General features: G+C 40.5%; 1 protein-coding gene across 3 annotated transcripts in view; it reads right to left on the reverse strand.

Annotated features, from left to right (window-relative positions):
- Nucleotides 1-23,506, reverse strand: part of LOC139563516 (A-kinase anchor protein 6-like) — a 258,152-nt gene that overhangs the window by 186,603 nt on the left and 48,043 nt on the right. For all 3 annotated transcript variants that reach the window (XR_011672571.1, XM_071382233.1, XM_071382234.1), the window contains exons 3-4: nucleotides 15,210-15,461; nucleotides 10,351-11,880 (exon numbers count right to left, since the gene is read on the reverse strand). Coding sequence is in view for 2 of the 3 variants with exons in the window: in XM_071382233.1 (XP_071238334.1) it covers nucleotides 10,351-11,880; nucleotides 15,210-15,461 (1,782 nt within the window). In the remaining variant the exon portion in view is untranslated. The remainder of the gene's footprint in view (nucleotides 1-10,350; nucleotides 11,881-15,209; nucleotides 15,462-23,506) is intronic.

Here is a 23,506-nt window from a genome sequence, read left to right on the forward strand (position 1 = left end):
TAATGGATCTTCTACTATACCATACTAAACTATATCAATGACCTTGCTGCTGTGTCTTCTACAATACCATACTAATCTATATCAACGACCTTGCTGCTGTGTTTTCTACCATACTATACTAATCGATATCAGTGACCTGTACTGCCAAGTCTCCAACCATACCATACTAATCAATATCAATAACCTTGTTGCTGTGTCTTCTACCATATCATACTAATCTATATCAATGACCTTGTTGCTGTGTCTTCTACAATACTATACTAATATATATCAATGCCCTTGCTAATGGATCTTCTACTATACCATACTAAACTATATCAATGACCTTGCTGCTGTGTCTTCTACAATACCATACTAATCTGTATCAACGACCTTGCTGCTGTGTTTTCTACCATACTATACTAATCGATATCAGTGACCTGTACTGCCAAGTCTCCAACAATACCATATTAATCAATATCAATAACCTTGTTGCTGTGTCTTCTACCATACCATACTAATCTATATCAATGACCTTGCTGCTGTGTCTTCTACCATACCATACTAATCTATATCAATGACCTTGATGCTGTGTCTTCTACCATACCATACTAATCTATATCAATGACCTTGTTGCTGTGTCTTCTACCATACCATACTAATCTATATCACTGACCTTACTGCCATGTCTCCTACCATACCATACAAATCTATTTCAGTGACCTTGCTGCTGTGTTTTCTACCATACCATACTAATCTATATCAATGTCCTTGCTGCTGTGTCTACTACCATACCATACTAATTGATATGAATGACCTTACTGCTCTGTCTTCTACCACACCATACAAATCTATATCACTGACCTTGCAATTGGGTCTTCTACTATAAAATACTAATCTATATCAATGACGTTGGTGCTGTGTCTTCTACCACACCATACGAATTGATATTAATGACCGTACTGCTGTGTCTTCTACAATACCATACTAATTGATATTAATGACCTTACTGCTGTGTTTTCTACCATACCATACTAATCGATATCAATGACCTTACTGCTGTGTCTTCTACCATACCATACTAATCGATATCAATGACCTTGCTGCTGTGTCATCTACCATACTATACTAATCTATATCAATGACCTTACTGCCATGTCTCCTACCATACCATACTAATCTATATCAATAACCTTGCTGCTGTGTCTTCTACCATACCATAATAATCTATATCAATGACCTTGTTGCTGTGTTTTCTACCATTCCATACTAATCTATATCAATGAGCTTGCTGCTGTGTCTTCTACTATACCATACTAATCTATATCAATGACCTTACTGCCATGTCTCCTACCATACCATAGTAATGTATATCAATAACCTTGCTGCTGTGTCTTCTAACATACCATACAAATCAATTTCAGTGACCTTGCTGCTCTGTCTTCTACCATACTGATCTATATCAATGACCTTGCTGCTGTGTCTTCTACCATACCATACAAATCTATTTCAGTGACCTTGCTGCTGTGTCTTCTACCATACCATACTAATCGATATCAATGACCTTGCTGCTGTGTCATCTACCATACCATACTAATCTATTGCAATGACCTTGCTGATGTGACTTCTACCATACTAATCTATATCAATGACCTTACTGCCATGTCTCCTACCATACCATACAAATCTATTTCAGTGACCTTGCTGCTGTGTTTTCTACCATACCATACTAATCTATATCAATGTCCTTGCTGCTGTGTCTACTACCATACCATACTAATTGATATGAATGACCTTACTGCTCTGTCTTCTACCACACCATACAAATCTATATCACTGACCTTGCAATTGGGTCTTCTACTATAAAATACTAATCTATATCAATGACGTTGGTGCTGTCTTCTACCACACCATACGAATTGATATTAATGACCGTACTGCTGTGTCTTCTACAATACCATACTAATTGATATTAATGACCTTACTGCTGTGTTTTCTACCATACCATACTAATCGATATCAATGACCTTACTGCTGTGTCTTCTACCATACCATACTAATCGATATCAATGACCTTGCTGCTGTGTCATCTACCATACTATACTAATCTATATCAATGACCTTACTGCCATGTCTCCTACCATACCATACTAATCTATATCAATAACCTTGCTGCTGTGTCTTCTACCATACCATAATAATCTATATCAATGACCTTGTTGCTGTGTTTTCTACCATTCCATACTAATCTATATCAATGAGCTTGCTGCTGTGTCTTCTACTATACCATACTAATCTATATCAATGACCTTACTGCCATGTCTCCTACCATACCATAGTAATGTATATCAATAACCTTGCTGCTGTGTCTTCTAACATACCATACAAATCAATTTCAGTGACCTTGCTGCTCTGTCTTCTACCATACTGATCTATATCAATGACCTTGCTGCTGTGTCTTCTACCATACCATACAAATCTATTTCAGTGACCTTGCTGCTGTGTCTTCTACCATACCATACTAATCGATATCAATGACCTTGCTGCTGTGTCATCTACCATACCATACTAATCTATTGCAATGACCTTGCTGATGTGACTTCTACCATACTAATCTATATCAATGACCTTACTGTCATGTCTCCTACCATACCATACTAATCTATATCAATAACCTTGCTGCTATGTCTTCTACCATACCAAACAAATCTGTTTCAGTGACCTTGCTGCTCTGTCTTCTACCATACTAATCTATATCAATGACCTTGCTGCTGTGTTTCCTACCATACCATACTAATCTATATCAACACCTTGCTGCTGTGTCTCCTACCATACCATACTAATCTATATCAATAACCTTGCTGCTGTGTCTTCTACCATACCATACAAATCTATTTCAGTGACCTTGCTGCTGTGTCTTCTACAATACTATACTAATATATAAGAATGACATTGCTAATGGATCTTCTACTATACCATACTAAACTATATCAATGACCTTAATGCTGTGTCTTCTACAGTACCATACTAATCTATATCAACGACCTTGCTGCTGTGTTTTCTACCATACTATACTAATCGATATCAGTGACCTGTACTGCCAAGTCTCCAACCATAACATACTAATCAATATCAATAACCTTGTTGCTGTGTCTTCTACCATATCATACTAATCTATATCAATGACCTTGTTGCTGTGTCTTCTACAATACTATACTAATATATATCAATGCCCTTGCTAATGGGTCTTCTACCATACCATACTAATCTATATCAATGACCTTGCTACTGTGTCTTCTACCATACCATACTGATCTATATCAATGACCTTGATGCTGTGTCTTCTACCATACCATACTAATCTATATCAATGACCTTGAAGCTGTGTCTTCAACCATACCATACTAATCTATATCAATGACCTTGTTGCTGTGTCTTCTACCATACCATACTAATCTATATCACTGACCTTACTGCCATGTCTCCTACCATACCATACAAATCTATTTCAGTGACCTTGCTGCTGTGATTTCTACCATACCATACTAATCTATATCTATGTCCTTGCTGCTGTGTCTACTACCTTACCATACTAATTGATATGAATGACCTTACTGCTCTGTCTTCTACCATACCATACAAATCTATATCACTGACCTTGCAATTGGGTCTTCTACTATAAAATACTAATCTATATCAATGACCTTGCTGCTGTGTCTTCTACCACACCATACGAATTGATATTAATGACCGTACTGCTGTGTCTTCTACAATACCATACTAATTGATAATAATGACCTTACTGCTGTGTTTTCTACCATACCATACTAATCGATATCAATGACCTTACTGCTGTGTCTTCTACCATACCATACTAATCGATATCAATGACCTTGCTGCTGTGTCATCTACCATACTATACTAATCTATATCAATGACCTTACTGCCATGTCTCCTACCATACCATACTAATCTATATCAATGACCTTGCTGCTGTGTCTTCTACCATACCATAATAATCTATATCAATGACCTTGTTGCTGTGTTTTCTACCATTCCATACTAATCTATATCAATGAGCTTGCTGCTGTGTCTTCTACTATACCATACTAATCTATATCAATGACCTTACTGCCATGTCTCCTACCATACCATAGTAATGTATATCAAAAACCTTGCTGCTGTGTCTTCTAACATACCATACAAATCAATTTCAGTGACCTTGCTGCTCTGTCTTCTACCATACTGATCTATATCAATGACCTTGCTGCTGTGTCTTCTACCATACCATACTAATCGATATCAATGACCTTGCTGTTGTGTCATCTACCATACCATACTAATCTATTGCAATGACCTTGCTGATGTGACTTCTACCATACTAATCTATATCAATGACCTTACTGCCATGTCTCCTACCATACCATACTAATCTATATCAATAACCTTGCTGCTATGTCTTCTACCATACCAAACAAATCTGTTTCAGTGACCTTGCTGCTCTGTCTTCTACCATACTAATCTATATCAATGACCTTGCTGCTGTGTCTCCTACCATACCATACTAATCTATATCAACACCTTGCTGCTGTGTCTCCTACCATACCATACTAATCTATATCAATAACCTTGCTGCTGTGTCTTCTACCATACCATACAAATCTATTTCAGTGACCTTGCTGCTGTGTCTTCTACAATACTATACTAATATATAAGAATGACATTGCTAATGGATCTTCTACTATACCATACTAAACTATATCAATGACCTTGCTGCTGTGTCTTCTACAATAACATACTAATCTATATCAACGACCTTTCTGCTGTGTTTTCTACCATACTATACTAATCGATATCAGTGACCTGTACTGCCAAGTCTCCAACCATACCATACTAATCAATATCAATAACCTTGTTGCTGTGTATTCTACCATATCATACTAATCTATATCAATGACCTTGTTGCTGTGTCTTCTACCATATCATACTAATCTATATCAATGACCTTGTTGATGTGTCTTCTACCATACCATAATAATCTATATCAATGACCTTGCTGCTGTGTCTTCTACCATACCATAATAATCTATATCAATGACCTTGTTGCTGTGTCTTCTACCATACCTTACAAATCTATATCACTGACCTTGCAATTGGGTATTCTACTATAACATACTAATATATTTCAATGACCTTGATGCCGTGTTTTCTACCATACCATACTAATCTATATCAATGACCTTGCTGCTGTGTCTTCTACCATACCATACTAATTGATATTAATGACCTTACTGCTCTGTCTTCTACCATACCATACAAATCTATATCACTGACCTTGCAATTGGGTCTTCTACTATAAAATACTAATCTATATCAATGACCTTGTTGCTGTGTCTTCTACCATACCATACTAATCAATATCAATAACCTTGCTGTTGTGTCATCTACCATACCATACTAATCTATATCAATAACCTTGTTGCTGTGTCTCCTACAATACCATACTAATCGATATCACTGACCTTGCTGCTGTGTTTTCTACCATACTATACTAATCGATATCAGTGACCTTTACTGCCAAGTCTCCTACCATACCATACTAATCTATATCAATAGCCTTGCCGCTGTCTCTTCTAACATACCATAATAATCTATATCAATGACCTTGCTGCTGTGTCTTCTACCATACCATACTAATCTATATCAATGACCTTGCTGCTGTGTCATCTACCATACCCTACTAATATTTATCACTGACCTTGCTGCTGGGTCTTCTGCCACACCATACTAATTGATATTAATGACCTTACTGCTGTGTCTTCTACAATACAAAACTCATCTATATCAATGACCTTGCTGTTGTGTCTTCTACAATACCATACTAATCGATATCAACGGCCTTGCTGCTGTGTTTTCTACCATACCATAATAATCTATATCAATAACCTTGTTGCTGTGTCTTCTACCATACCATACTATTCTATATCCTTGAGCTTGATGCTGTGTCTTCTACAATACTATACTAATCTATATCAATGACCTTGCTGCTGTGTCATCTACCATAACATACAAATCTATTTCAGTGACCTTGCTGATGTGTCTTCTACAACACTATACTAATATATAAGAATGACTTTGCTAATGGATCTTCTACTACACCATACTAATCTATATCAATGACCTTGCTGCTGTGTTTTCTACCATACCAAACTAATCTATATCACTGACCTTGCTGCTGTGTTTTCTACTATACCATACTAATCTATATCAATGACCTTGTTGCTGTGTTTTCTACCATACTATACTAATCGATATCAGTGACCTGTACTGCCAAGTCTTCTACAATACCATACTAATCTATATCACTGACCGTACTGCCATGTCTCCTACCATACCATACAAATCTATTTCAGTGACCTTGCTGCTGTGTTTTCTACAATACCATAGCAATCGATATCAATAACCTTGCTGCTGTGTCTTCTACCATACCATAATAATCTATATCAATAACCTTGCTGCTGTGTCTTCTACCATACCATAATAATCTATATCAATGACCTTGCTGCTGGGTCTTCTACCATACCATACAAATCTATTTCAGTGACCTTGCTGCTGTGTCTTCTACCATACCATACTAATATATAACAATGACCTTGCCAATTGGTCTTCTACTATACCATACTAATCTATATCAATGACCTTGCTGCTCTGTCTTCTACAATACCATACTAATCTATATCAATGACCTTGCTGCTGTGTCTTCTACCATCCCATACTAATCTATATCAATGACCTTGAAATTGGGTCTTCTACTATAAAATACTAATCTATATCAATGACCTTGTTGCTGTGTCTTCTACCATACCATACTAATCAATATCAATAACTTTGCTGTTGTGTTATCTACCATACTATACTAATCTATATCAATAACCTTGTTGCTGTGTCTCCTACAATATCATACTAATCGATATCACTGACCTTGCTGCTGTGTTTTCTACCATACTATACTAATCGATATCAGTGACCTTTACTGCCAAGTCTCCTACCATACCATACTAATCTATATCAATAGCCTTGCCGCTGTGTCTTCTAACATACCATAATAATCTATATCAATGACCTTGCTGCTGTGTCTTCTACAATACAAAACTCATCTATATCAATGACCTTGCTGCTGTGTCTTCTACAATACCATACTATTATATAGCATTGAGCTTGCTGCTGTGTCTTCTACCATACCATACTAATCTATATCAATAACCTTGCTGCTCTGTCTTCTACCATACCATACAAATCTATATCAATGACCTTGCTGCTGTGTCTTCTACAATACCATACTAATCTATATCAATGACCTTGCTGCTGTGTCTTCTACCATACCATACTAATCTATATCAATGACCTTGCTGCTGTTTCTTCTACAATACCATATTAATCTATATCAATGACTTTGCTGCTGTGTCTTCTACCATCCCATACTAATCTATATCAATGACTTTGCTGCTGTGTCTTCTACCATACCATACTAATCTATATCAATGACCTTGCTGCTGTGTCTTCTACCATACCATACACATATATATCACTGACCTTGCAATTGGGTCTTCTACTATAAAATAATAATCTATTTCAATGACCTTGGAGCTGTGTCTTCTACCAGACTATACTAATTGATATCAATGACCTTACTGCCATGTCTCCTACCATACCATACTAATCTATATCACTGACCTTGCTGCTGTGTCGTCTACGACACCATACTAATCTAAATCAATGACCTTGCTGCTGGGTCTTCTCCCATACTAATCTATATCAATGACCTTGCTCTTGTGTCTTCTACCATACCATACACATCTATATCACTGACCTTGCAATTGGGTCTTCTACTATAAAATACTAATCTATATCAATAACCTTGCTGCTGTGTCTTCTACCATACCATACTAATCTATTTCAATGACCTTGCTGCTGTGTCTTCTACCATACCATACTAATCTATATCAATGACCTTGCTGCTGTGTCATCTACCATACCATACAAATCTATTTCAGTGACCTAGCTGCTGTGTCTTCTACCATACCATACTAATCTATATCAATGACCTTGCTAATGTGTCTTCTACCATACCATACTAATCAATAGCAATGACATTGCTGCTGTGTCTTCTACCATACCATACTAATCTATATCAATGACCTTGCTAATGTGTCTTCTACCATACCATACTAATCAATAGCAATGACCTTGCTGCTGTGTCTTCTACCATACCATACTAATCTATATCAATAACCTTGCTGCTGTGTCTTCTACTATACCATACTAATCTATATCAATGACCTTGATGCTGTGTCTTCTACCGTACTTCCCATTCTCTTTGCTGTTGATACCATTTAGATTTTATCACACAAGAATTTGGATTCTCTAATTAATGAATCCAACTCAGGTATGGCCACATGTTATTAATGGTTCCAGATAAACAAATGTTATAAAATCCAACTTTATTGTATTCACTAGTAAGCATAAGAAATATTGTCCTTTTTTTGTGCCAGAATCTCAATTGGTGGAAATGAAATGGAACAAGTCACATCCACTTGATTCCTTGGAGTTGTAGTTGATGAAAAGTTATCCTGGAAAGATCATATTATATTTGTCTGCAGAAAAGTGATGAAATCTGCTGGCATCATCAGAAAGATTAGTGGTTTGGTTCATCAGGCTTGCTTCCTAGCTCTATACCATAGCTTAATTTATACATATTATCTAATTTACTGTAATATTGTCTGGGCCAGTACATATGCCTCCTACCTACACAAATTACTCATCATACAAAATAAATGTGACTAGCCAGCTCATCTAATTACCTAGCTCCATCTGCACCTTTGCTTAAAAAACTCAATATCTTGTCTATTTAGAACATTAATGTACACCAATTATGCACTTTCATCTACAAATATTCATAGCTCCCAGACAGTTTAGCTAAATCCTTCAATGGATTCTTCCAGGTTCATTCTGAAATCCATCTATATAACTGTGATAACCTTCACCCTCCCCACTGCCACACCTCACATAGTCAATTCTCTATCAGATACAGAAGTACCATACTCTGGAATTCTTATCTTCACATTGCCAAAACATCATCATACCACAATAACTTCAGTCTAAACAATCAAGCGAAGTCTGGGGGTCAGCCTGATGAACCTAACTACCCAATTATCCCCTCCATGTAGCCTTACTCTCTCTCACACACACACACACACACACACACACACACACACACACACACACACACACACACACACACACACACACACACACACACACACACACACACACACACACACACACACACACACACACACACACACACACACACACACACACACACACACACACACACACACACACACACAAATTGTTTCTTGTATACTGAGTATATCATGTACAATTAGAATGAATATGCTTTGTTTAACTGATTGAACAAGCATTTATTTTTTGTACTGATATTTGTGGTTTTCATATAAACCCTTTTGGGCTTCCAACCTTACCTACACACCATTTTTAGCAGTTTTGTTTTCCTGTACTGTTTTGTCTTTCACTTCTTTCCTTTGGTGTGAATAAATAAAACCTAAAACTAAAATGTCCATGTGACATTGTTACATACAAAGATAGCAAGGATTTCAAATGATAAATGTAATAAAACCAAAAATGTCTATGTAGTTGTGCCCATAAAATGTGCCCCATAAAAAAGACTGGTAGCCTTCACGTGTGTAGCTTGTTGTTTATGTTGGCCAATCAAAGCGGCAAAGAAGCTCAATAGTGTAGTGAGAGGAATTAAAAGTTAGCAAAATGAGAAGGAGGCTGTTAGCTAGTCTTGGCTATAGCCAAGTAGCATCTGGCTATCTGCCTCCATCTGCTCGCACCAATCTCACTGGCACTTTCCTCACTTGCAACAATAGAGCGTCAGCCTCTCCCTCGCACAGAAATGTGCACAGGTGAAAAAAATATGTTTCAACAACATGCATTTAGAATATCTGGATGTCAGACAAAAATGAATGATACTATGTGTATAGTGAAATTATTTCAAACCCCATCTCTACAGTCCACCCATTATGCCATCATTGACTTGAATGGGGACGCCCGTTCTATTCATTCTATTTCAATTCCAGCCCATGCAGTCAGGAGATATTCCAACGGTTATTACGGTGATCGTTGTCATTTAGCTGGCCAATTACCATCATTGAAAATTCCATAACCGTCACAGCCCTCAGTCCATCTACTGTACATTTTAGATCCTGGAATAACCAAAGCTTGAAACAACAACAACAACATCATAGTAAAAGTGTATGTGTCAGAGGCTGAGGCGGTCATTACCTCTATCTTGCCCCATATGTCTGGGTGGTTGTCGTGGTGCTGGATGTCATCCAGTAGCTGTTGGATGAAGGGTTTACACTGTGTCTCTATGTGGGGGGCCATGGTAGTGGTGGTGGTGGGATGCAGGGCGAGAGACCTGTTGGTGTCTCTCACTCTGGTCTCCCCGGAGCTCCAGCCCCTGTTGTTGTCTCTCTTCCTACTCTCCCTGGAGCTCCAGGCCTCATCCTCAGACAGCAGGTCACTGAGGGGGCCCGACTCGATGCTCTCATCCAGGGATGGAGTCATGTCGCTGGACAAGGTGGGCGAGAAGTGCCCCATCCCCACGTGGAAAGGCCTCTTGTAGGGGGGTTGGAGGGCGTCGAAGCCCAAAGGGGGTTGGGGGCTGCCCGGGCCCTCGCCCTCCCAGTCGGAATTGACCTCGGTTAGCTCCCAGTCATCTACATCCTGAATGGACTCATAGTGTCCCTGGTGGCCAGGTCTCTGGGCCAGGGTCTCCAGCTTCATAGCCAGCATCTCTGTCTTCTTTAGCTGGGCGGGCAGAGCCAGGAACTCATCTGACCTGAACCAGTGCTCCTTGCTGGGGTTAGGGGTGGCCCCCACTGAGGGCTCTCTCTTAGGAGAGGGTAGGGAGCTGTCTGTGTCTCTGTCTGTCTGTGGATCCTTCAGGTCCCTGCTGCATCCATTGTTGCCTGAGAAGAGGGTGGGGATGGAGGAGAGGTCCTGGGGGAAGTGGCCTCCCTGGCCTGCCTCTGAGGAGCTTCTCTGTAGGGGGATGTGAGCGCCAACAGGGCTTCCTTGTCTCTGGTACCCTCCAGCCTCTCTTTGTCTGCTGGCCTGCAGGTTCATGCTGTTCATGGCCTGCAGGCTGTCAAAGGACTGGGAGGTGTTGCTGGGGCACACAGCATTCAGCTCCAGCCAGAACTTGGAGCGGTCGGGAAGGTCCAGGAGAGAGGGAGTGCTCCGGCTCAGGTCTGCCTGGAATTGAAGAGAGGGAGGCAGGGTGGATCTCCTTAGGCTGAGGCTGGACTCAGCCTCTCCCTCCAGATACATGGGCTTCTTAGGCAGGACAGGCTTGGTGGGGGACACCTCGTTACTTACGCTGCCCTGAAGGGGCTGCTTGGAGAGTGGAGTGCTCTCGCTCTGGGGAATGTCGCAGTGCATTTTGTGTCCAGGTGCAGGGTTGTTCTCCTCCCCTGCGCTGGAGGGCTTGTCTCTGTGTTTCTCTATAGGGGTACCTGGCTCCTCCTCTTCCTGCTCTGAGACGGCCCCCTGGTTCTGGCTCTGCTTGGCTGTGATGGTCAACAGGTCCACACTCTGGATGAGCTCTGGGAAGTCGCTCTTTAGACTGGGGTATCTACAGCAGGGCTCCTGCCCCTGGCCCGATCCGCTGGTACCCTCCTGGTCCTCACTGGGGCTATAGTCGCTGAGCTCATAGGCTGTGATGCCACAGTCCAGGGAGAAGTAGTCCTGACTGCACTTAATGGTCAGCTGGCCGCAGTCGTCCACCTCAGTCAGAGCATCCAGGCGAGCCTGGGGGAGATACGGGGGGTTCACTTGATTAACACACCATTTAAGTTTACAAAAAATATAAGTTAAAATGCTTTAAAAGAGCAATCTGCAGTTCAAAAAACAACAAAGCGGTCAACATGCCACTGTTTTGGTAAACAGCTGAGGGATGAGGCTGGAGAAATGTAAACACTCTCAAATTCAGTAAACACTCTCAAAGACAGCTATGGATACATGACTGGCCATCCATGAGATAAAAATTATAGTTTTAACCATGTTTTTAATATGTACAGTGTTTGTTTACAAATGCATTGTTTATTAACAATGTCGTAAAACAAGCTTATATTTTGGGTTCTGATGGGGTACAGGTACAACTGTTGAACTAAGCTCAGGAGGGATTTAGAAGTTATATTCTTCAAGACTCAAAAGGCTGTATGTCATTCATTTAAAGGTAAAAAAATGGATGTATCAGTCACAGATTCCGCCTTAAGTAAACCAAATAGGAGTTGTGTTTTCCGACATAAAAGAAAAGCAACTCCTAACATGCTGACCACACCGCTCGCGTGCGTACGTCCAATTAATCCACAGATAAAATGGTAAAACGAGTTTGTTTCTAGTAATCTCTCCTCCTTCAGCCTTCTTCTTCTTCTTTGGTTGTTATATGGCGGTTGGCAACCAACTTTAAGGTGCATTACCACCACCAACTGGACTGCAGTGTGGACCTCAGTTCATCTTTCAATCACCCACGTGGGTATATGCTCCTAAAAAACATTGAGGAGATGGGAGAGACGGGACTTGCAGCGCATCGAGCGTCACAAATAGAACCAAGTTCTATTTTAGCGCCTTGACACACGCGAGCAGTGTGGGTGCAATGATTGAATAACATGTACAGTATGTGTACATTTAACGTTGTCGTAAGCATGTAACATTGCACATCAATCATTGCACCCACACTGCTCGAACGCGTCAACGAGCGTCTGCGTAGCCAGGCGCTAAAATAGAACTTGGTTCTATTTGTGACGCTTGACACGCTGCAAGTCCCGCTTCTCCCATCTCCTCATTGGCTTTTAGGAGCATATACCCACTGGGTGATTGAAAGATTAACTTTTTTATTTTTATTTTATTTCACCTTTATTTAATCAGGTAGGCTAGTTGAGAACAAGTTCTCATTTGCAACTGCGACCCCTGGCCAAGATAAAGCAAAGCAGTTCAACACATACAACAACACAGAGTTACACATGGAATAAACAAATATACAGTCAATAATACAGAATAAAAAGTCTAAATAGGCCATGGTGGCGAAGTAATTACAATATAGCAATTAAACACTGGAATGGTAGAATGTGCAGAAGATGAATGTGCAAGTAGGGATACTGGGGTCCAAAGGAGCAAGATAAATAATATAATAATATTTCTTTGTGTTTGGCCGGGTGTGGTTCTCAATCAGAGGCAGCTGTCTATCGTTGTCTCTGATTGAGAACCATACTTAGCTATCCCTTTTTTCCACCTGTCGGTGTGGGAAGTTGACTTTGTTTGTGGCACTTAGCCTTTAGCTTCACGGTTTGTTTTGTAGTGTGTATTGTTTTGTTCGGCGTCTTTTCTAAATAAAAGAACATGTACACTCACCACGCTGCACCTTGGTCCTCTTTTTCCAACGGCCATGACATATACCAATATTATATTCACATGTGATATTTTGGTCATTTAGCAGATGGCCAGACGCTAATAATATCTATTTCACAAGACGCAGTGTATAAATACTGTTCTGATCACGATACAGAGGACAGAAACAGATACCACCAGACAAAGACAAAACGCCTACACTCATACAGAGTATATGATCTAAAAAGAAGGAGATGTCTGACGATGTGTTCGCCAGTCCTGACACTACGAGAAGCCGCCGGGTGAATTATCCTCTGTCGGAGGAGACGTGCAATGATTTATACGCTTGTTCAGACATCATTACAGACCTGGGGTCACCAGACAGTGGGTCAGAGAATCAGGGTTCAACTCAATCTGAGTCTGGAGGAGTAGAGTGAGGTGCGAGGCGCGGCACCCTGGCTGTGGTGGAACAGGGTCTACTGAGTGTCCTCCTACTGACAACTCTCATCAGACTACGCTCCTACAACTACGACAAGGACATCAGTCAGAGAGAGAACCAGACGTTACAGTCTGTGTCTCTCCTTAAGACCAACTACACTGAACAGAGACAGTTACAGAGAGAGAAAGACCAGTTACAGAGAGCGAAAGAAGATAGACCAGTTACAGAAAGAGAAAGACCAGTTACAGAGAGAGAAAGACCAGTTACAGAGAGCGAAAGACCAGTTACAGAGAGCGAAAGACCAGTTACAGAGAGAGAAAGACCAGTTACAGAGAGAGAAAGACCAGTTACAGAGAGAGAAAGACCAGTTACAGAGAGAGAAAGACCAGTTACAGAGAGAGAAAGACCAGTTACAGAGAGAGAAAGACCAGTTACAGAGAGAGAAAGACCAGTTACAGAGAGAGAAAGACCAGTTACAGAGAGAGAAAGACCAGTTACAGAGAGAGAAAGACCAGTTACAGAGAGAGAAAGACCAGTTACAGAGAGAGATAGAAAGGTTGGATATGATTATTAGAGGATCCTGTCCACAAGGATGGATAATCTTTAACACGAGTTGTTATTGTGTCTCTTCTGAAAATAAATTCTGGGCTGAGAGCAGACAGGACTGCAGAGAGAAAGGAGCAGACCTGGTGATCGTTCATAATGAAGAGGCACAGAGATTTATCAACGGAATTAATGCAGGAGAATTTGTCTGGATTGGTCTGTCTGATGTAGAGACTGAGGGGATCTGGAAGTGGGTGGACGGCACATCACTGACCACAGGGTACTGGGATGGACAGCCTAATAACCTTGGGGACCAGGATTGTGTGGAATTCAATAGCCACCGATCAACCGCACTATCAGTATGGAATGACAAGGTATGTTCCATTCCACTGCATTGGATCTGTGAGAAATAAGATTCCCACACTGTATACGGTCTCTGTTTAAGTTGTGTTATAACAGTCTGATGTTATTTGGTAGAGTAATATTGTTGGTGTCAAGCCACTCAGAACTATATTTGGTAGAGTGGGTCACAGCGTCGAGTGTAAAATTGCATAATACAGTATGTACTCTTATTTCCCAAAATAAAGTGAATATCATACTGTACAAATGCATCTTTCAATCAATTGTTTAATATGCTACTGTTATGTTGTTTTTTGTGCTTATGCCTATTCAATAAATCATTGAAACCTGAAAAGTTTTCATGTTTATTGTAGGATAGCGATAGTTGTGTAAAGCACATGCCATGTTAGGGATGCTATTAATTATTAACCTGGTGGTGGTCCTGAGAGAAGGCTTGCAGGATGTCTGTCTGTCGGGTGTAGTTTCCGTTGGAGTCCTGGAGGCCCTGCAGCAGCCTCTCCTTCAGTACCAGGACAGAGACACGGAGCTGGTGCCACAAGAGCTGCACACTGCGGATATCCACAATGATGTTCACAGAGTAGGACAGCAGCTTCAAGGAGAACTCTGTCTCCAGCAATGCATGGATCTGCTCCACATGGTCTGAGATGTCCTCACAAATGTCCTACACACACACACACACACACAGAGAGATGGGACAAATGATAACACTTACACAAGCCTGGCATTGAAGAGATAATTGAAGAGATAATTATTGTATTTTTATATGCTTAACTACTCTGAAATAAAGGTACACGTTATCTTGACGCTCTACAGACTGAAAAGAGAGCAGACAGACATGATTGTGAGTCTCACTTAGGGGTGTTCACCGTATTACCGCAACACCGGCGGTCACGAGTCACGAAGGCAGTCAAATTCCACGTGACCATTTAGTCACGGTAATTAGGCTTCTCCAAGCTCTGATGTTGCTGATGGTCATTAGTAGCCTACCAAACTTGCTAATTGCCTGTTACTCAGCACTCTAGTGTCCCTCTAATCACTCTGACATCAATGCAAATGTATTTGAAAATCTAATCAAACACTTCATGAGATCTCATGAGCTCATGTTGTGCAACATTTCAATAGACTATACATTTGCACGAGAAAACAGAGTGATGGCTTCTACTAAAAAGAGGACGATCAGCTTTCTATAGGCTAGGCCTACTATATTTATTTCTCAACTTTCCTAATATTAAGCACATTGCTTATATTTACAACCTGGCTGGCATGAAAATAAACCACAGGAAAAGCTCCTCCATTTGCTCCTTAAGTGCATAGATAACATGTATTTTTTTCCCACTGCCCCTGTTTCGATACAGGTGCATGATAATGGTCCATTCTAAATCAAAACAAATGTCACACATATATTATTTAGTATATGTAAAGACAAGATTAAATCAAGAATAGTCTGATGGGTGACAATATTAGCCTATCGCTTGTGAATTATATATGATCACTTGTGAGTGATGCCCAGCATAAGAAACAATTCCTTTTTTTGCGACTTCTTCGAATCATAGTCGCACACCTCATGTAGCCTAGCCCATAGGCCTATTTGTTTAATTAAGGTTTGTATCACAACTCAAGTGGCCAAATATAAAATAAAGCACATTAACCCATCCGCGATGTGTCTGTCTTCACTTGTAGCCTGTGAGAAAGACCCAATCCAATCACGTGATGGAAGAAGGGCATAACTGCCACTGGCCACAAAAGGCCTGGATTTTTTTAGGATGCATTACGGCCACACAAAGGGGATGCCCGTCGTAAAATTCTAGACATGTTCAAGTGCTTGTCAAATTGTGAATGAGTGACTGATGAAGTATGTACAGCCTGCACAAAAAAAACAAAGCAGAGCTCATGCCTTTCAAGTGACTTTTTTAAAATCATTATTAGAGTCGCATCATGCAGCCTCAGCCGTATTAAAAATCAAAACATATAGCGGAACGTTTGTAGAACAACTAAAGTCACTTTAATAACTCTAAATGAAGCATATAGGAATAAGTATTTCTTTATTAACCGCTCAACACAGAGTAGCCGTATGTGAGCACTCCCTCAAATTGTTTGGAGAAAATATCCTTTCTATTTTACTCAGCTTTGTTCAATTGTATTCTTCATACTATGACATAATGCCACGGATATCTAAGCAAATCTTGTCTGGTAAATTAACTAGTGTAGCTCACTGCCATTTGGCATAGCCAGATCAAGGCCTAACAAGGACAACTCAGAGTATGCTATTCTGTTCTTCTGAAATAGACTACATTTTCTTCATATCATGCTTCTTTAGACATGTCTAAAATAAATAATAGATTTATTGTGAAGGTGTAGGCTATATTACATGGATTTATTAGACTTTTTGAAATGTAGATGTTCCAAAGGTCAGCATCAGTGTCTTGTAGGCTACCTGCCCTCCAGGACACCTACTCCACCCGATGTCACAGGAAGGTCGTAAAGATCATCAAGGACAACAACCACCGGAGCCACTGCCTGTTCACCCCGCTATCATCCAGAAGGCGAGGTCAGTACAGGTGCATCAAAGCAGGGACCAAGAGACTGAAAAACAGCTTCTATCTCAAGGCCATCAAACTGTTAAACAGCCACCACTAACATTAAGTGGCTGCTGCCATACATGTAAAAAATGTATCACTAGCCACTTTAAACAAAGCCACTTAATATAATTTGTAAGTCGCTCTGGATAAGAGCGTCTGCTAAATGACTTAAATGTAAATGTTTACATACCCTACATTACGCATCTCATATGTATATACTGTACTCTATACCATCTACTGCATCTTGCCTATGCCGTTCTGTACCATCACTCATTCATATATCTTTATGTACATATTCTTCATCCCTTTACACTTGTGTGTATAAGGTAGCTGTTGTGAAATTGTTAGGTTAGATTACTCGTTGGTTATTACTGCATTGTCGGAACTAGAAGCACAAGCATTTCGCTACACTCGCATTAACATCTGCTAACCATGTGTATTTGACAAATACAATTAGATTTGATTTGATGTGTGGAAGGCAGGAGATGCTAAATGTGTTTATGTTAATTAACGGTCAAATACAGTGAGAACGACAGTTATTTTCTTGACAATCACTGGCTGACAACATTTTGTGACTGCCACAGCCATAGTCTCACTGCCAGTACATTAAAATCAGAACCAAATGGTGGCGATTAAGTCATAACTTCCATGTTAAAAATATGAGTCAGTTTCACATGGAGGCAGGGCCGGCCCGCAGATTGATGAGGGAGGCAGCTTCTAAAGCCATGACATAATTTTCGGGAATTTTCCAAGCTGTTAAAGGCACAGTCAACTTAGTGTATGTAAACTTCTGACCCACTGGAATTGTGGTACAGTGAATTATAAGTGAAATAATCTGTTTGTAAATGTCACGCCCTGACTTTAGAGATCCTTGTTATTCTCTATGTTTGGTTAGGTCAGGGTGTGATTTGGGTGGTCATTCTATGTTCTCTTTTTCTTTGTTTGGCCGCGTGTGGTTCCCAATCAGAGGCAGCTGTCTTTTATTGTCTCTAATTGGGATCATACTTAGGCAGCCCTTTTTCCCTCCCGTGTGGGATCTTGTCTTTGTTTGAGTGCATATAGTTTGCACGACTAAGCTTTTCGTTCGTTGTATTGTTTTTCTTGGTGGAACATTTAAATAAAAGAATGTACGCCTATCACGCTGCACCTTGGTCTCCTTCTGACGACAAACGTTACAGTAAACAATTGTTTGAAAAATTACTTGTGTCATGCACAAAGTAGATGTCCTAACCGACTTGCCAAAACTATTGTTGGTGAACAAGAAATTTGGAGTGGTTGAAAAACGAGTTTTAATGACAACCAACCTAAGTGTATGTAAACTTCCGACTTCAACTATAGATATCAATAATAAGTGATGTCCGTAACGCCGTAGACTACAGTACACCACTGCTGTCGTCCTTACCGTTTATTCAAGTTGATTAATCTTTGGATGTCGACAGCAGTCGCACCGTTGGAAGACATAGCTTGGACTGTAGCTTACAAAAACCTATTCCTGCTCTTTTCCCGCGATCCATCAAAGACATTTAGTGTGTCATCATAGTGGTCTCTGACTTGTGGTCAGACTCGCTCAGGTGGAACAAACTTAAACTTGCGCCTTTTCTCAATGCTGATTTGAATGTCATTGAGAAAACAGAAGTGTCAAAGCTTTTTTTCGCAAACATCCTTTCTGAATTTAAAAGTAGTCAAAGTAATCTAGTTTTTCAAAAGTATCTGTAACCTGATTACAATATTTGTTGCTGGTAACGTAACGGATTAGTTACCTTTTTTTTGTAATGTAATCTGTTACTCCCCAACCCTGTCGCCCTGTGATAAAAAGTCCCCACTTTGTCAAAGGCAGGGGCGCAAAATATTTCTCTTGTCCATTCCCAGCGGGCCTCTCCAGGGTGCTGTTGGAGACACGCATCGCTGCGGCCCTCCACCAACGTTCCACCAACATTCCGCCAAAAAAATAATCTTTACATAAATCATGTAGCAGATATAGCATATGGTAGAAAGACTTTGTGGCCTTTTCTGTAGCCTACAGTCTGGAGATAAAATGTATGACAACGTAATAAGACGGAAACTTTTAACATCATGCAGGTTTCTCTGATCAAATAGCCTAACCTAAATGGCACCCCAATCAAATACAAAATGCACTGACATGTTACCAAACATGTCCTAAAAAACAGGACAGGTAAAATGGACAATATTGAATGGACAATCAGGCTACTCACAACTGCTGTCAATGAGTTTCATCCCATGGGATAAATTGTCATGATCAGTGGTTTTAAATTTGTATCGGTCATTTTTATACGAGCTGATCATAGCGAAAAATTAAATACTTCTGCATTTCCCACTGTGTAAACACATTGCAAATAGGCTCAGGATAACTCCTGATAAAGTTGGGTAGCTGATATTCAGAGCTTAAATAGACAAATTGAATAGTCACAGGAATCTGTACTAATAAAGCCAATGCAACACCCTGCTTTACAAAGTTGGACCTACCACATGGATGGGCATTCAGAAAATTACATTGTGGAATGACATGTTAGGCTACACACCAGTAAGCGCGGGGTGGCTACTTTGAAGAATCTAAAATCAAACATATATTTTGATTTGTCTAACACTTTTTTGTTTACATGATTCCATATGTGTTATTTCATAGTTTTGATGTCTTCACTATTATTCTACAATGTAGGAAAAATACTTATTTTCAACTTGCAGAAGACATGTGTTTTCACCTTTCATTCAGAACATGTTTACTGGGACTATTCTAGTTTTGACAGTAGCATGTGACTCTGAGCCAATGCTAACCATTTCCTGAAGAGAAGACCCTAAGCAGGTGGCTCATGATAAGTATTGACAACATAGCTGCATGAACATAGTCAGCATTCACAGGGCTGGGATATAAAATGTGAGGCCTGTAAATTGAACTGTAGACCAGAATGTGTCTCAGTGCATTAAATATAAAATGTTACCTCATTTTTATATTGCATAACTGTATAGTCTTTGCAATGAAGCTATGAGGAGGGCGGAGTCAGTCCACTACTGTACCAGTTACCCTCATGTCTGATCTGGTCATAACTGGTTGGTGTGGGCGCCATGACAACTCCATGACAACTGACCCAGTCCCATCCAACCCTTCCCTACCACAGCTGCTAGCCTGGCCAGGACAGGGCTGTCAAACCAGACCCATACTGTATATAGTGACAGACAGTTGATATAGCAATGATGATAGGAGAAACTGCTTCACATACTGTAGTGAGCATTGACTATATTCCCTTCAGCCATTTACACATTCACATCCCGAGTGGTACGCCACACATGGTGCCCAGATCATCTCAAGGGTAAGCATTAAAATAGGACAATTCCCCACATATAATGGTTTATTCATCTGGCTACAGTTAAAGCACCTCGGAATATTCTAGAAAACATTGGACGATCACAAATAAGGCTTATTAAGTAGAGTATTACAATGAGTTATTACTATTTATCACAATACTTGTTACACTGTACTTACAACTGTAATTGCATGGTAATAAGGACACTAACGTTACTGCTAGCTCACTTTCCGCCTGCATACCAACATACACGTTTCAGACAAAGTAGCTATTGGCTGCCTGTGTAATCACACTGAACAGTCCTCGGCATTCCACTTACACACTTGGGGTTTGGACACTAAAACAACAACAAAACATGGGTTCCTTACTCAGTTCATATCTCAGTCATCAAGTCTGCCCCATGTACTTATTACAGGCTAACGATTAATGATATTTGATATAAAACAAAGGGGAAACCCAGCACATATGTAGCATTCTGACAGCATGTCAGTACAGTGACACCCAGGGTAATACTGTAGACAGACTGGTTGGTTGGTCTATCTCAGTAACAGGATAAGAATGTCTGTCTAAGCCTGCCTGACTCCCACCCTGTGACCATGGTGCTGAGGACTAATGCAGGCTAGGACGGGCAGGGCCTATTAATATTAAGAGACTAGGACCGCCCGTTAAAAACCAGACAGAGACAGTTGGGCTCCTCAGCCGGTTTTAAAAGCTCCTTACCATCAGCTCCGCTGTTTAAAATACCTGAGTCATCTCATCTCCTAGAGAGCCACCTCTTCTTCCTCCTTCCTCTAGTTTAAAGGACTAAGGTGAAGTTGTCCCTAAACGCATGTCTTGGGTACACATTTAGATTCCCCACTAACAGTTAAGGTTAGGATTTGGGGAGAGGAAGCTGATGCTAGATTTGTACCTAGGGCCAACTTTACCCCAGAGCCTCTGAAGTTACAACAGCACATGTTTGACAGCATGTGTTAAGTCAGGCTATGGTTGACCTTTACCCCCTCTGCCAGTCCTGGGGTGAGACTTGGAGAAACTTGGAGTTGGGACCTTTCTCCCCTCCCCCAGTCCTGGGTCAGACTTGGGGACAGTGTTGGGATCAGCTGCCAGCTCGCTATGACAGATACCCTCCTCCTACCCAACACTGACAGATTTCTTCCTACCCGACACTGACAGACTTCCTCCTACCCAACACTGACAGATTTCCTCCTACCCGACACTGACAGATTTCCTCCTACCCAAAACTTTGACAGATGCCCTCCTAACCAACACGGACAGATTTCCCTCCTACCAAACACTGACAGATTTCCTCCTACCCAAAACTTTGACAGATGCCCTCCTAACCAACACTGACAGATTTCCCTCCTACCAAACACTGACAGATTTCCTCCTACCCAACACTGACAGACTTCCTCCTACCCGAAACTTTGACAGATGCCCTCCTAACCAGACCCTCTCAGGAAAGACTCTCCTCAGACAAACTGAAAGTTGTTTACATCAGAGTGCATCAGGGTTTTCAGGACACTATCATAACACAGTAAGTTAGGCTTCGTAAAGATCAGGAAAAAACTGAAGTGAACATGCTCCTGTCCTACACACAGCGCTAGGCAGGCATCGTCTCCATAACAACTGGTCTAACAACAGAACATGGCTCTGGTTGCTGTGCCAGCAGTATCCTACCTTCGGTGCGTCCTGATCTCTAAATAACATGGCATCTCTCAATGTAGGTCAAACACATAGCCACTGCACCGATAACCATGGTCTGGGATCCACTCAACTCTAAAATAAACATAGACTACAGTACTGGATCATAGGGGAAACAGCTACCCAGACTATTTGCATTGCCCCCCCCCCCCCCCTTCTACGCTGCTGCTACTCTCTGTTATTATCTATGCTTAGTCACTTTAATAACTCTACCGACATGTACATATTACCTTGATTACCTCGACTAACCGGTGCCCCCGAACATTGACTCTGTACCGGTACCCCCTGTACATAGCCTCGCTATTGTCATTTACTGCTGCTCTTTAATTACTTGTTATTCTTATCTCTTACTTTTTGTGGGGGTATTTTCTAAAAACTGCATTGTTGGTTAAGGGCTTGTAAGTAAGCATTTCACTGTAAGGTTGTATTCGGCGCATGTGACAAATACAATTTGATTTGACATCATATGTAAAAAGATCAGAGAAGGATCATTAAATGTATCTACTGTTTAGGTCCTTCAACAGCAGTTCACCTCCAGCTAACATAGCATACTGCACTGTGTGATACAGCAATGGTCTATTGAAGCCATTCATTTCTGACAGCTAACCTGCCAATAGGACATATAAGGTGTAACTATCATATTGAAGTGTTATTAGCTATGCAATATGTCCTATTATCTAACCACACATTTCTAAAAAATGCATACATATATGTATGTAACCTTAAAATACACAGCAGATTTCTTCATAAGATACAGACAACACATAATGCATTAAAGGTGAATACCCTCGGGCTCTGGTTAGCATTTTAAAAAGTGTTGAATTATTGAAGCTACTTAAAAGAGACTCATGACATTTCACTGCTGCTGCTCAAAGGTAAAGTACTGTCCTATTGTCACTGTGCAGCATGCTCATGACTGGCTTTGATGACGAAAGCACACACACACACATACACACACAGTTTTGTTCACTCGTATAAAGTCCACTGCAATTGAGATAACAGTAACCATTGTCAAGATGATCCAGCTCAAACATTGTCCAGAGGTCTCTTTACAAAACAAGTCCTGTTCAAAGAACATGTGTTAATACAACCCATTCATTTACAAT

Source organism: Salvelinus alpinus, chromosome 34 (assembly GCF_045679555.1).
Source record: "Salvelinus alpinus chromosome 34, SLU_Salpinus.1, whole genome shotgun sequence".
Taxonomy (NCBI): Eukaryota; Metazoa; Chordata; class Actinopteri; order Salmoniformes; family Salmonidae; genus Salvelinus; species Salvelinus alpinus.